This window comes from Budorcas taxicolor, chromosome 19 (assembly GCF_023091745.1).
Source record: "Budorcas taxicolor isolate Tak-1 chromosome 19, Takin1.1, whole genome shotgun sequence".
Lineage (NCBI taxonomy): Eukaryota > Metazoa > Chordata > Mammalia > Artiodactyla > Bovidae > Budorcas > Budorcas taxicolor.
The window spans coordinates 25998889-26013400 of NC_068928.1; the positions used below are offsets into that span (position 1 = coordinate 25998889).

Sequence of the window (14512 nt, forward strand, 5' to 3'; positions counted from 1 at the left end):
GGAGTCAAAGGCAGCAAGAGTGCATTCCACGAAGTCACAGAAAGCCTGGTCATGCGTGAGAACAGTAGATGGAAGTTTGGAGAGAAGCCAGTTAAACAGCCGTCCTGGGACACCAGACTCAGAGCCACTCAGCTAAAGAAGTTTCACTTCAGTTGCTCAGTCATGTTTGACTCTTTGCGACCCCATGGACTGCAGCACGGCAGGCTTCCCTGTCCATCGCCAACTCCCAAAGCTTACTCAAACTCATGTCCATCAAGTCAGTGATGCCATCCAACCATCTCATCCTCTGTTATCTCATCCCCTTCTCCTCCTGCCTTCAGTCTTTCCCAGCATCAGGGTCTTTTCCAATGAAAAGAACTCTTTGCATCAAGTGGCCAGAATATTGGAGTTTCAGCTTCAGCATCAGTCCTTCCAATGAATATTCAGGACTGATTTCCTTTAGGATGGACTGGTTTAATCTCCTTGCAGTCCAAAGGACTCTCAAGAGTCTTCTCCAACACCACAGTTCAAAAGCATCAGTTCTTTAGCACTCAGCTTTCTTTATAGTCCAACTCTCACGTCCATACGTGACTACTGGAAAAACCATAGCTTTGACTAGATGAACCTTTGTAGGCAAAGCAATGTCTCTGTTTTTTAATATGCTATCTAGATTGGTCATAGTGTTTCTTCCAAGAAGCAAACGTCTTTTAATTTCATGGCTGCAGTCACCATCTGCAGTGATTTTGGAGCCCAAGAAGATAAAGTCTCACTGTTTCCATTGTTTCCCCATCTATTTGCCATGAAGTGATGGGACCAGATGCCATGATCTTTGTTTTCTGAATGTTGAGTTTTAAGGCAAATTTTTCACTCTCCTTTCCACTTTCATCAAGAGGCTCTTTAGTTCTTCACTTTCTGCCATAAGGGTGGGGTCATCTGCATATCTGAGGTTATTGATATTTCTCCTGGCAATCTTGATTCCAGCTTGTGCTTCATCCAGCCCGCATTTCGCACGATGTACTCTGCATAGAAGTTAAATAAGCAGGGTGACAATATACAGCCTTGACGTACTCCTTTCCCAATTTGGAACAAGTCTGTTGTTCCATGTCCAGGTCTAACTAACTGTTGCTTCTTGACCTGCATACAGATTTCTCAGAGACAGGTACGGTGGTCTGGTATTCCCATCTCTTTCAGAATTTTCCAGTTTGTTGTGATCCACACAGTCAAAGGCTTTGGTATAGTCAATAAAGCAGAAGTAGATGTTTTTCTGGAACTCTCTTGCTTTTTCGATGATCCAGAGGATGTTGGCAATTTGATCTCTGGTTCCTCTGCCTTTTCTAAATCCAGCTTGAACATCTGGAAGTTCATAGTTCACATACTGTTGAAGCCTGGCTTGGAGAATTTTGAGCATTACTTTGCTGGCATGTGAGATGAGTGCAATTGTGCAGTAGTTTGAACATTCTTGAGGATTGGAATGAAAACAGCTTTTCCAGTCCTGTGGCCACTGCTGAGTTTTCCAAATTTGCTAGCATATTGAGTGCAGCACTTTCATAGCATCATCTTTCAGGATTTGAAATTCCATCCCCTCCACTAGCTTTGTTCGTAGTGATGCTTCCTAAGGCCCACTTGATTTCCCATTTCAGGATTGCTAAACTTCCTTAGTTCCTGAAGATTCCTGCTGCTGCAGAACTGAAGTTTAGGAATCAGATTCCAAGCCTCCCTGGGAGGCTACACCGGAGGCCACCAACAGAGGGCAGGGTCCTGCCCACTGTGCCTTCCGGTCCGCAAGGCGGCGACGCGGAAGCACTTCCCGGCTGCGGGGCGGGACTTCCGGCGGCGGTCCCAGATCTAGGGGGCGCAGCGGCAAGGAGTTGTCCTTCTAAGCGAGAGTTGTATTTCGAATCTGCACGTGTTCGCCACCGCCTCCGCTGCCAAAATGTTCCAGCTGCTGCGCTGCGTGCCCCGCGTCCTGGGTTCTGCCGTCGCTGGTCTCCGCGCCACCGCGCCCTCCCTGCCGCTTCTGCAGCCCGCGTCCCGGCCATGCGCCCGGCCCTTCGGGCTGCTGAGCGTGCGCGCGGGGTCGGTACAGCTGCCCGGCCTCCTGAAGCCTCGGGGGCCCTGCGCTTGCGGCTGCGGCTGTAGCGGACTGCACACCGAAGGTGAGACTCATGCACGTGGGCCGGGGGCGCGAGGGGCGTGGGCCTAGGTGGGGCGGGGTGTTAGGGGCTGGGAGGTGTAGACCACCTGAATGGACAGTCCGGAGCCGCTCCTGAGGTCCGGAACATTCTCCCAGTGATGGTCGACCTGCTAGTTAAACCCACGCGTAGTAACATTTCCCGTCCTCCCCCACCCGTTTGACTTTGTGGGAAGAGATACTGTAAAGTCCTGGAGGCCGGCTTTACCTCAGTCTCTCGAAAATGGAACTTTGCGAAAGCCCAAGGTCGCGGTTAGAAGTAGCGTGGTGATGTTTCCTGGCAAGTGAAAGGATAGTGGCGATTTTTTTTTTTTTTGCTTTATTTTGAAACGTCGTGAGAAGTTCATTATTCGGGATCACTTTCCTAGAATCCATGCTCAGCTTCCCACTGATAGCTTACATTTTTACAGATGAAGGAACGGAGGCTTAATGGATATGAGTTGGGCTAAGTCCACAGAGCCACCATTAATAGAAGTGTTAGGAAAAAAACAGGCTAAGTCCTGGTCTCTGCTTGTAGTAACGGGGTCATTTTCCATTTTAGACTAATTGGCTCTTTCTGTAACTTATTTCCATTGTAGGAGACAAAGCTTTCGTTGACTTCCTCAGCGATGAGATCAAGGAGGAAAAGAAGATACAGAAATATAAGTCTCTCCCCAAAATGTCAGGAGGTTGGGAATTGGAAGTGAATGGGACGGAAGCCAAATTAGTGCGGAAAGTTGCTGGAGAAAAGTAAGTACCAGGGGACCACATCCATAAACCTGCAGGACCTGCTGTGAGGTATCCACAACAACTTTTAGTTAAGACAGGTGCTTAACTGACTCCTGGTTTCCCAGAGATGGTATGATTCGTTTGGATAACTTCTTAGGCTCCTTTTTGCTTATTCACTGCACAGTAATGTGCTGTGGTGGTTAACAAGGAGACAGTAAGCTAGTAGCGGGGTTCCCCAGTGGCTTGGCAGTCCAGAACCCACCTGCCAAAGGAGGAGGCATGAGTCTGAAATGGCAACCCACTCCAGTATTCTTGACTGGAAAATCCAATGGACAGAGGAGCCTGGCAGGGAGTCCATGGGGTTGCAGAGTCAGACACGACTGAGTGCCTGAACATCACCCCAGTAGCACTGAAGCCAAGCCACTGGGAGTCTTCTGGACCAGTAGAGGCAGCAGTCACTGAGCCCTTCCTGATGAGTGAGGCTGTGCCTTGCCCACAACTAGGCATGCAAATTCAGAGATTCCGGCACTGCCAACAGAATCGGATTTACTCTGCTGGGTCTACTACGCTCAGGCTCTGGCTGAGGAAAATAAAGCCCCCGTTCTGTTTACAGTTGAGAAAGCAAGATAATTAACAGGGTGGGGTTGCGGTATAGTTTTTCATTAGAAAAGAGGGACGCTTTTGGCCTGCTTAAGCTGTTTTAAATCCACGGTCCACTTTGAAGTTTCGCATGCGCTGTGAAGCAGTGGGCTGGTGCTTTTGCCTAGTAGTGTAGCGTTTTCCCCGTCATAGGTCAATTGTGTGGTCTGTAACGTGACCCAAACCACTCTCCTAGGCGAAGTCTTAGGCAGTTTGGGACCATTATAATGTGCTGCTGAACATAGCTGCATTTCTCTGTCCAGGGGTCAGTTTGGTCCACACTGTCACAGCTTAGACAGATTTTGTGCCTGTACATCAAACCTCTGTCTGTCAAGGCTCCAGTTACCATGGCTTCAGAGGGCAGCATTGTCTGCAACCTAGCAGTGCTCGTTCCAAGTGTCACTCAATTTTCAGTTCAAATTTTGGAATATGATATGTCAGGTGAAGATTCTTGCAAGTTAAAATTGTCATTAGGTGGTGTTTGTGGCCTGCCTTGTCATTTATTAAACTTCCTACATGCTCTGAAGAATAAAACTGTCCAGCAGCATATTTTTTTTTTTTTTTTTTTTGCCACACTGCTTGTGGGAATCTTAGTTCCCTGACCGGGGATCAAACCCAGGCCATGGCAGTGAACACACCAAGTCCTAACCCCTGGCCCATCAGAGAACTACCCTATGTGGTGTCCTTTGTGAGGCCTCCCCTTCCTGGGGCCAGGGCTACTCTCCATCCTCAGCTGATGCCACAGCCCTCCGGTGCTCCTTCTCTTCCTCTCAGGCAGATTTTCTTCTAATGGAGGAAGATTTTTAAAGGAGGCTCCTGGGACTTCGTGGTGGTCCAGTGGTTAAAACTCTCCTCTCCCAGTGCAGGGGACCTGGGTTCAATCCCCGACCAGGGAACTAAAATACCACACATAGCAACAGAGGTCACATGCACCTCGCAAGCAAGACCCAGCCCAGCCAAGTACATTTTATTTTTTTAAAGGAGGCTTTTGGAACTTTGTGGAGGTCAAAGTGTCTGCTCCCAGCGCAGAGGACCTGGGTTCAATCCCTGGTCAGGGAACTAAGATCTCGCATGCAGCAACTGAGCGATCCCACACATAACAACGGTCATGCGTACCTCGCAACCAAGACCCTGTGCAGCCAAGTACATTTATTGTTTTAGAGGAGGCTTCTAGCCCATGCCCACAGCTTCTCAGCCGCTCACCACCACTGGAAGGTGCCCTGGAAAGACAAGAGTGGCGGTGTCAGCTGACTGTGGCTATAAGGTTGACAGAGAGCCCCGGATAGTGGCCTGATGGCAGAAGCAGCTGACACACAACTGTATTTGGCTGAGGAAATAGTGCCTAATTGACTTCCAGCAGCCAACACATAGTAGGCCCACTTCAGACCTCCTGAATCCAACTGGATGGGATGCAGGCAAATCAGATGTAAAGCCGGCTGAGATACATTGTTTCAACAGCATTTTTAACTGGAGCAAGCCTTAGTACTCAGCTACTCAGTTAAAAAGACATCTTCATTGTGCTCTTTGGTTGCCTTTCTAGGATCACTGTCACTTTCAACATTAACAATAGCATCCCACCTGCTTTCGGTGGTGAGGAGGAAGAACCCTCCCAAGGGCAGAAGGCTGAGGAGCAGGAGGTAAGTTTCTAACACTGTAACCAGCCTGTACCCACCTATTTCTGACAGGCTTAGGGAAGGAGCATTGGTTTTGTTTTGTTTAAATTCTAATGCCAGGAGAGAAGGCAAAGGCAGACATCCTTGGGCCTTTACTTGCAGAGCACCAGAACTGTGTGGCCACTTTTCTTCCCCAGGGGCCAAGTGTTAATGAATTGTTTTCTGTGGGCTTAAGCATTATAGTTTGGCCGGTGTTCACCTAACAGGAAGGAATTTAAACTGTCTTAACCCTTCTCATGATCAGGAGATAAATCATTTGGAGTGTTCCACATGAGGAATACATGTCCCGAGTTGGTAATAAACACCAGCCAGGGGCATCAGAGACTTTGGCAAGGCCTCTCCTTAAGTTGCTGCCCTTCTTGGTTGGACCTGGATGGTGTTTAGTCCTTGAACATGTTAGGAAGCTTTGTGCCTGGCCTAGAAACCAGCCAGTATGAGGGCCACAGGTCCCCAGACTTTCTGACTGGGTGGGCATGGTATTGTCTCATCACCCAGCTCAGCTCCCTGGAGTGCTGGCCCAGCCCCCCTGACAAAGACCACCCCCCACCCGTCCATGAGGTTGGCTGGCTCACTCTCAGAGCGCCTCTGGGCCTCTAGTCAGAGGCACCAGCCTTTGGTCCTGGGCTGTAATGAAGATCCCAAAACATCTGGAAAGGGGTTTTGGAGCTTTGAGCCAGCTTTGTAGTGTATAGATGTAGAAACTGACCCAGGAAAATTAACTGGCACACTAGGTGCGGCTAGAGCTGAGTTCCTAATTCTGAACCTTGTATGTTCTTTAAACAAGCAGGGTGCTAATAGAAGTGAAAGGCTGTACTAAATTATGATACTCTGCCTCCAAAACAGTCCATAACTCTAGAAAGGAAAGACAGGATGTACTCGGCCCAGTCTCTGAACGAGTGGGTTACGTGGCTGTAATACTGTGTTAAAGATCCTAGGCTTCTTATTTGGGACCTTCTTAGCATAGTGTCGGAGAAGGCGATGGCACCCCACTCCAGTACTCTTGCCTGGAAAATCCCATGGATGGAGAAGCCTGGTAGGCTGCAGTCCATGGGGTCCCTAAGAGTCGGGCTTGACTGAGTGACTTCACTTTCACTTTTCACTTTCATGCAATGGAGAAGGAAATGGCAACCCACTCCAGTGTTATTGCCTGGAGAATCCCAGGGACAGGGGAGCAAGACTTGTAAGTGGCTAAGTAATATCGTAATAGCAGTGGCCGTCAGACCCCTGAATTGAGACCTTTAGTCCAGACCCCTGCCACCAGAACCTTGCCAACAAACATTTACTGACTTGTTCTTATTTCCCTAGCCTGAATTGACATCCACTCCCAATTTTGTGGTTGAAGTTACAAAGGATGGCAGCAGCAAGGCCCTTGTGCTGGACTGCCACTATCCAGAAGATGAGGTGTGTAGGGTGGAGAGCTGGCGGCCTGGGGGGTGGGGGTGGGGGGCCTCCAGGGGGCTTTCCTGGTTCCATCTAGCTGATATTAACATTTTCTGGCTTAGAGCAGCGAAGCTGGGAAGATTAGTGGGAGGTAAGGGAACAAGGTTAAAATCTGAGTTTCAAGCTGTAAATAATCCCTTTTCTTCGCCTGAGTCTGGCTTGTCCTGGAAAACCTTTCTGTTTCCCCAAATACTGTCTCTCTTCAGATTGGACAAGAGGATGACCAGAGTGACATTTTCTCTATCAAGGAAGTGAGTTTTCAGGCCACCGGCGAGTCTGACTGGAAGGACACAAATTACACACTCAACACAGATTCCCTGGATTGGGTGAGTGCTAGATAAGGTGGGGAGGGGCCTACCTAATCCAAGGAGAGACAAAGAAGCATCCTAGTAAGTGTCTCAGGTGTCTGTCTTTTTTTTTAACTAGTAAATGATCCTCCTTCTAGGGCTTATACGACCACCTAATGGATTTCCTTGCGGACCGAGGGGTGGACAACACTTTTGCTGATGAATTGGTGGAGCTCAGCACAGCCCTGGAGCACCAGGAGTACATTTCTTTCCTTGAAGACCTCAAAGGTTTTGTCAAAAGCCAGTAGAGCAGGCAGCAAGGTGCTGAACACCTTCATTTTATGGCAGGCTTTGGCCAGTGAACAAAACCTAACTCTGAAGCCAGACCCACATGCTTTGAAATGGTTGGTTTTTTTTTTAATCCCAATATCATGGAAAATAATTCACTTTTAACTTATTTCTGTTGTCTCTTATTTACCATTCATTTATCTTCTACAAACCCTTTATTTCTGGATTTTTGTATAACATAATGATGGACAATAAAAATCTCCAAGGTGATTTGTCTTTTCTAATTCTATACCCTCCCTTTCAACCTGCATTATAAAACATGAAACAGAGGAAAGTCTGAAATTTTTAATATTAAATAAGTTATAAATAAAAGGTTTGTATTTACAAGGCCACTTCTCAAGATGGGACTTTCTTCCAACACAGTAGATCATGCTTCAAGACTGGGACCGACTCTAGAGGATCACAGCCCAAGTATCACAAGCCTGGATTTAAACAGAAAAAAGTTAGAGTTATTCCAGTCACGAAGATAGTCTCAGCATATGGTTAAAAGTCATCGATAGCAATGACACTTCAGCTGCTCCTTCCACGACCTGGGTGGCCTCTGTCCTTCCCCCCTTCAGGAGCTGGTTGGCCTTTTAACTGAAATGACATCACTTTTCTATGCAACAAAGTTCCTCTTTTCTACCAGGGTGGGAATAAAACCATCCGCTGACCCACTCTCAACTACTGGCTCCCATGGTAGGCTTACCAGACAGCTCATGAGAAGACATGACTTCTCCTCTGTCCCCTCAGTGACTGAAAATTCTGGCGTGTGGGGACAATGTGCACTGTGCTCATTGACACTGTCTTCTAAACAGGCACGAAGCTTTTGCTCTGTCATCTCCGGAGACTAAAAAATAGACAAGTTAAACTATAACCTAATCTTACTAGCCTCATAGTCAACAGCTTGAAAAACTGCAGCTCCCCTCACACCAATCCACAACTGGCTCCCTGTGATGGCTTGATTCCTTGGACCCTTAAAAACACTATAACTGTGCTAAGGAGGATCTCTTTAAATGTCCATCTAGCTGCCTCTCCAAATGAACCAGTGCTCTTCCACTCCTGCCGTAAAACACTTAACTGCTGCTCATCGTGCCAGGAACACTCAGCTGAGACTCTGGAACCTCCCTGTGTTTCTGCCTCTACCAGCCAACTGTATGCTTACCCAGAACCAGCAAGCTCCCATATCTGCTGCTGAACTTGCTACTGTAACTGAGTGATTTAATTACTATACAAACCAATGAAATAATAAGAAAACAAAGTTTCATTTTTGTGATAGTAAGTGGAATGTTTAGGAAACAAAAAGATGCTTTAAAAAAAAGAATTAGGTAAAAGACTAAAAGATGGGGAGGAAAAATCCTAAAGTGTACACAGCTTCTCGATGCTTTATAGAAACAACTGGAAACACAAGACTTTAAGAGAATTTTATAAAAAACAACCTCAGCTCTCCAGTCAACAGAGTCTCTGGCTCAAAGACTGGCAAGTAAACACGTATGTTTGAAACTTACTATAAAGTGTGTCATTTGTATAATTCACCACTTTAATCAACTGGCAAACTTTTGGTCAACATCATGTCAGATCAGATACACGAGTTTCCAATACTAAACCAGGCTCTCTTCTTAGACCTAAGTGCCTCACAAACGGCTTGTGCAGAGGGGCTGGGAAGACCCTGATTTATGGAGCTTGCCAATTCCATGGTGTCTCATATCGCCACTGGGACCAATTTCAAGCTACCAGTGTGTGAACTGGACGTGAAGCTGGGACAAGCTGTGCTCGCTACTGGAGTTGTTTAACAAAGTAGGTACATGTGGGAAGAGGTAACACAAGACCTGTGTAAGGAACACTCACATGAGACTGGATGTACAGGCCACACTGACACACGACCAGTCCGCTTGCTACCCTCAGGTTGTACCTGGAAGCAGAATTGGGATCCCAGAGCATTACAGCTAGCAGACCCGTATCCCCCCACCTTCCCAGACCACAGAGTTAGGGGGAGTTCCACTCACCTTGGAGTGGGGGGTGGGAACGAACAGTGCTGAAAAGGTTGTGAAAACTCTTACTTTGTACACACGGGACAGATGAGGGGGTTTGCTTCCCACTCAGCAAGCATGACACTGAGACACTGTTCATCAAACTGCAAGCTCTTCTCGTACTCACTGATGATGGACTGTTCTGCAAGGCAAAGGAGAGCTGGAGTGGCACCGTGCATCACTTCGGGCGCCCTGTCCCGAGTGCTAGAAGATTCATTTTCAAAGGCTTCATCCACACAAGAGAAAAATGAGGGTAAAACCACACTACAATCGCTAGATATTCACTGCTGTGTCAGGCCTCCTCTTACTGGATCCTTCCTCTCCTGTCTGTCTGCTTCCTTTTGAAGTGATGAGGCTAAGTGATGAGGCCACAGGAGGAGAGCTGAAAAAGCGTCAGGCAGCTGAAGAAAGCTGACAAAGGCACGTATTTCTGATGCCAGGCCCCCCCTGGATACATCTAAGGCGATCTGTTCCCCATTGTCCCCAGACTCAGTCCATGTTCAGAATGTGTGTTCATCCACTCAGCAGATATGTAAAAAGGTCTAGGACTTGGGAGGCCTAGGTAAATACAAAGATAAAAAAGGCTGGTCCCTGCTTCTGATGAGCTCACCGTCTAGACTTCAGAGTAGGGCTCAGCAGACCACAGGCCGTATCCTGCCCACCTTCCATTTTTAAAGTTATAATGGAACAGCCATTCTCCTTTGGTTGATGAATGGGCTCTAACGGTTCTCCCACTACAACAGCTGAACTGAGTAGTAGCAACAGGCTAAACATTTACAACCTGGCTCCTAAGGGAGAGTTTGCCAACCCCAATTCCAGAGGGTTCCTTATGACTGAGTAAGGCAGAACACAGCAAATTCTTATCACTTGGGATTTTTAAATTAAATGCACCCCAAAAGAAATATTTAGTGAGTCCTTTCACTGAGGTAGGTTTTACAGGTGAGGGTAAAGAGAAAATTAAAAAAAATTCAAGGAATCTACAGTTTAACTGGAGTCAACACAGCAATCATAACAACTAACACTCGCATAGCACTTATTTTGTGTCAAATGCTATGTTAAGTCCTTTACAGATATATTAATCTTCACTATAAGTCTTATTTTAAAGATGAAGAAACAGGCACAAGGAGAGCCCAGCGCCACACAAGTTAAAGTGGTGAAGCTGAGAAGTGAACTTTAGCCGTCTGGGCCAAGAGTTCATGCTCTTGCATCCTCAAGATAAAAGCAATTATTTATCGAAAGCCTTCTTATATGCCAGGCACTGCTCTAAGTCTTCAACACATGTTATTTAAGCCTACAAATAAACTACAGAGGCAGTCTGTCATCTCTTTAACAGAGGGCATAAACCGAGCCTCATCAAGACAGGCCTGTGTGAAATAAATGACTTAGTTATATGAAGTACTAAATTAAGCACTCTGTGGCTCTCTGATGCTACAGGAAGGGAACGGTCACAAGACCCTGGGGAGTCAGTAAGGAACAGATGGGAGAGAAGGTACTGAAGTTAGGCAGCACAAGAGGCCTGATCATGCACTCTCCTGTAAGGGGACAAGGTTACTATTAATCTACTAACAGAGAAGTACTGTTGGGTTGAATAGACACAGGAACCGGATTCACAGAATCAACTTTACTTTCCAACCCCACCACCAGCCATGCAGCCTGTAAGACACCACCCTCATACTACCTCATGGGGGCGTCATGAGGACAGAGCAGTAGAAGGAGAGGTCTGAGCACAAGGCCTGACACCGGGAGACTCCTCTGTTACTGGGACAGCCAAGTACAGCTAAGACTTTAAAGTGAGAACACGAGACCCCTGAATACGTGACTAAAGATGGAAACAAAGGAGTTAAAAACATTCTGTTTAGAAATCAGGTCAGCATTAGAGCAGTTAGAGATACAGGCAGGAAGAACTATTCCTAGACGTCACCTTGATCAATCAGCTCCTGCTGGATTTCCTCCAGCACAGCCAGGTCCATCGGCTCCTCCAACTGCAAGAGAAAGTAGGGTCATCAGAGACTTGAAGTTGCAATCAACTGACAAGACCCACATGATTCACACTTGGAGACTGGCTTGAAAAACCCAGATTCAACTGAAGAAATCAACCCAGTCCTTCTGTAGAACGTGCTGACAGTGCAGTAACGTGGCCATGCTGAGAAAGCATCTACAAGTGATTCACCCAGCCAGGGACAAAACAACGGCACCAAAGTTGCGGGAGGCAGTGTAGGGTAGCAGCTAAGTGTATGGTTCTGCCAAAAAGCTGTGTGACCACTAGAAAGTTTCTAATCACCGTCAGCCTCATTTTGGGCCTCTGTAACGTGGACATAAAACCCACCCAAGAGGGTTACTGTAAACACTAATTGTGACTATGTAACTTGAACACATAGCAGGCACCAAATCATGCCTGTTTATTACAGAGAGCCTTGATGTTTTCAGAACAGTTTCCCACATGTTTCTTATACTGTTCTCACAGTACTAACAACATCATCAATTTTACAAATGTGGAAACTAAAGCTCAAAGAGGCAGAATTAAGAGGCAATAGCAAAACCAAGATCAGAACTGCAGAACTACTGAGACTTCCTTGGTGGTCCAGTGGCTAAGACTCTGTGCTCCCAACACAGGGGGCCCAGGTTCCATCCCTGATCAGGGAACTAGATCCCACATGCTGCACCTAAAAGATCCTGCGTGCTGCAAGAAAGACTGAAGATCCCATGTGCTGCAGCTGCACAGCCAAATGAATATTAAAAAAAAAAAGAATTCCAGAACTACCGAGTTCCAATCCAGTGCTTTTCCTGATACATGGTAAATGGTTTCCTGATACATGGTAAATGGTTTCCTGTGCACACCCAGTTCCCAACCCTGGCTGAGATTAGAATCAGAAAGTTCCTGGAGACCTTTTTTAAAAAGAGAGATCACTAGCTCAGGCCTACTGAATCAAAAGTTCCAGGGATGGAGCCATGGAGTGAAATTTCTCTCCGTTGAGTTTTGTAAGTGATTATGATGTGAAGAACCAACTCATTGGAAAAGACCCTAGTGCTGGGATAAGATTGAAGGCAGGAGGAGAAGGGGGAGACAGAGGATGAGATGGTTGCATGGCATCACTGACTCAATGGACATGGGTTTGAGCAAGCTCCAGGAGTTGGTGATGGCCAGGGAAGCCTGGTGTGCTGCAGTCCATGGGGTCGCAAAGAGTCGGACACAACCAAACGACTGAACTGAACTGATGATACAGTGATGCAGCAGGTTGAGAGTCTAGAATTTATGGACCATCAATTGATCTAGAAGAGTCTAATGTTAAAGGTAGAAGAACTTGGGTCAGAGGCCATTAGAGTCCTGATTGGGGGCTGGAAGGTGACTGGATTTAGAGAAGTTGGGAAGACAGGAAGAGAGGACACTGCCATTCACGGTGCTAAAGGAACATATCCAGCCTGACCTGAGCCCAGGCCTGTGGCCAGCTCTCCACCGACTGCAAAGCATTCCACTCTTCTTCCATCACCTCCTGCACTAGAAGGGTGTTCTGAGCGCCTCCTGACATACTGCCTCCAGCCTGGCGGTATTTGCTCAGGAGCCTGTCCCGGCTGTTTCTCATTCTCTCCAGGCATCCCTTGGAAAGAGGAGAAAGATGAGAAAGGGGAAGAAAAAAAAAACAACCCCTCAAATTAGTTGTTAACACACTAAAGGAAATTTATAGACACACAATTTAAACTCTAACCCTAACTATTGTTACTTTGGCACTTTCCTCTCCAGTCCTTACCCATTTGTCAATGGGTGCAATTACAATGCTTGGGTCATGTATTTCCAGATCAACATACTTCGCAGTCTATCTTCAATGCCAGCCTTCTGAATGGTTGGTGATATTAGCACAGCATCCACTGTGCTATCAAGACAGTTAGGTTGCTTCCAAATTTTTGCTACTCTAGATATGGCTCTGGTAGTCACCTTCTTAAACAGTTACTCAGCTTCAGGCAATCTTTTCCCCTAGCGGCCACATGGCAATGCCTGGAGACATTTTTGGTTGTCACAGTTCTAGTTGTAGAGGCCAGGGAAGCTGTTAAACACTGTATAATCCCAGAACTGCCCCCCACTCCACAATGAAGAACTATCTTCTTCAAACTGTGGACAGCCAAGGTTGAGAAATCCTGCTGTCAACAGTCATTTCTAGCATCAGATTATTTTCCTGGGATATATCCACTACATTAAATTCCGGAAAAGACAGGCGACAGCATTTACAGGAACCAGACTGAGTTCAGGATAGGTCAGTGCTGACTGTAAGCTACAATTCTGCTAGACTTAGTAACAGAGGCACAGAAGAAACCGTTTGGAATGGAATGATAAATCATTTCTGGAATAAAAAATACTATCTAATTATTCTATTTCTCTTTGGAATAGACATAACGCCTCTCTAGATTGCGGTGAGTACACAAGGTGCCTCTCTGGTGCCCACCGACCCGACAACAGCAGGTGTAGAGGTGCAGTCACAGCCACATTTCACGCTGAAAACACACAAGTCCAAAACGAAGGCTTCCTGGGACCGGGCCGGTCCAGGCTAGTGCCACACCCAGGGGTCCAGAAGCTCCAGAAAGTGTCCGGACGGTGGCCGGGGTCGGACCTACAGGCAGGAGACCCACCTGCACCAACTCTTGCTTCACCCGGCCGGGCGGAGGGAAATTACGGAGGAGAGCGGTTCCTGAGACGGACTAGAGGAGTGACGACAACCTGGCCAAGGCTTCCCAAATCTCACACTCACCTGCCTGAAAGCCTCTTTCCAAGGCGGCGAGCCCATCAGTTTATACAGCGAGCGGTGCCGAGACCCCGGCCTCTCTGCCATCTCGTTTTCGCGCGAGCAGTCGCCAGAAAGCCCCACCCACAACGGGGCACAGGATCCTGGGAGTTGTAGTTCATGGGTTCCGACCGCGCCAGGTCCCGGGGAATTCTGGGAAACGTTTTCCTATCGGCGGGTCCCACACGGAGACTGATTTGGGCAACCCTAGGATGAGGGACTGAAGTAGTGACATTTGTGAAGTCTATCCAACGTAGATTGACGGAGGTAAGTCTTGAAGGAAGATTTTATTTTTTGAGGGAAGTTTTTAGATGTCTAGCTTTATCCAGGTGGAGATGTCCAATAAGCAATTAGATACGCAGATCTCAGTTTTCACCCACGGCCTTCCCGCCCCGTACTAGACTTCCCGTAACCCAGAAGCTTCAACTCAGATTCTGGCCTGTTGACTTTCTCCTCCCGCCCCTTT

The 14512-nt window shown here is 47.2% G+C and overlaps 2 protein-coding genes across 4 annotated transcripts; one reads left to right on the top strand and one right to left on the bottom strand.

The window, feature by feature from the left end:
- The first annotated feature begins 1805 nt into the window (after window positions 1-1805).
- On the top strand, window positions 1806-7475 carry C1QBP (complement C1q binding protein). The gene is made up of 6 exons (XM_052657592.1): window positions 1806-2135; window positions 2749-2899; window positions 5058-5154; window positions 6496-6591; window positions 6837-6956; window positions 7076-7475. The coding sequence occupies exons 1-6, from the start codon at window positions 1913-1915 to the stop codon at window positions 7223-7225; spliced, it is 837 nt and encodes a 278-aa protein (XP_052513552.1). The 5' UTR covers window positions 1806-1912; the 3' UTR covers window positions 7226-7475.
- On the bottom strand, window positions 4640-14105 carry RPAIN (RPA interacting protein). 3 transcript variants are annotated; one of them, XR_008201009.1, is made up of 8 exons: window positions 14014-14105; window positions 12700-12870; window positions 11196-11256; window positions 9305-9416; window positions 9093-9156; window positions 7954-8094; window positions 7591-7687; window positions 4640-4737 (listed from the first exon to the last, which is right to left on the bottom strand). XR_008201009.1 is itself a non-coding variant. In XM_052657595.1 (7 exons), the coding sequence occupies exons 1-7, from the start codon at window positions 14092-14094 to the stop codon at window positions 7658-7660; spliced, it is 660 nt and encodes a 219-aa protein (XP_052513555.1). In that variant the 5' UTR covers window positions 14095-14105; the 3' UTR covers window positions 7550-7657. The 3 variants fall into 3 exon arrangements, 2 of the variants coding, with proteins under 2 accessions (XP_052513555.1, XP_052513554.1); XM_052657595.1 differs by lacking the exon at window positions 4640-4737 and having other exon boundaries at window positions 7550-7687; XM_052657594.1 differs by lacking the exons at window positions 4640-4737; window positions 7591-7687 and having other exon boundaries at window positions 7864-8094.
- Window positions 14106-14512: the final 407 nt, after the last annotated feature.

Coding starts and splice junctions, on each gene's coding strand:
- RPAIN (XM_052657594.1), bottom strand. CDS start 14,094: ATGGCAGAGAGGCCGGGGTCTCGGCACCGCTCGCTGTATAAACTGATG. Junction 11,257..12,699: donor GGCCACAGGCCTGGGCTCAG/GTCAGGCTGGAT, acceptor TTTCTCTTGCAG/TTGGAGGAGCCGATGGACCT. Junction 9,417..11,195: donor GCAGGAGCTGATTGATCAAG/GTGACGTCTAGG, acceptor TTTGCCTTGCAG/AACAGTCCATCATCAGTGAG.
- C1QBP (XM_052657592.1), top strand. CDS start 1,913: ATGTTCCAGCTGCTGCGCTGCGTGCCCCGCGTCCTGGGTTCTGCCGTC. Junction 2,900..5,057: donor CGGAAAGTTGCTGGAGAAAA/GTAAGTACCAGG, acceptor TTGCCTTTCTAG/GATCACTGTCACTTTCAACA. Junction 6,592..6,836: donor GCCACTATCCAGAAGATGAG/GTGTGTAGGGTG, acceptor GTCTCTCTTCAG/ATTGGACAAGAGGATGACCA.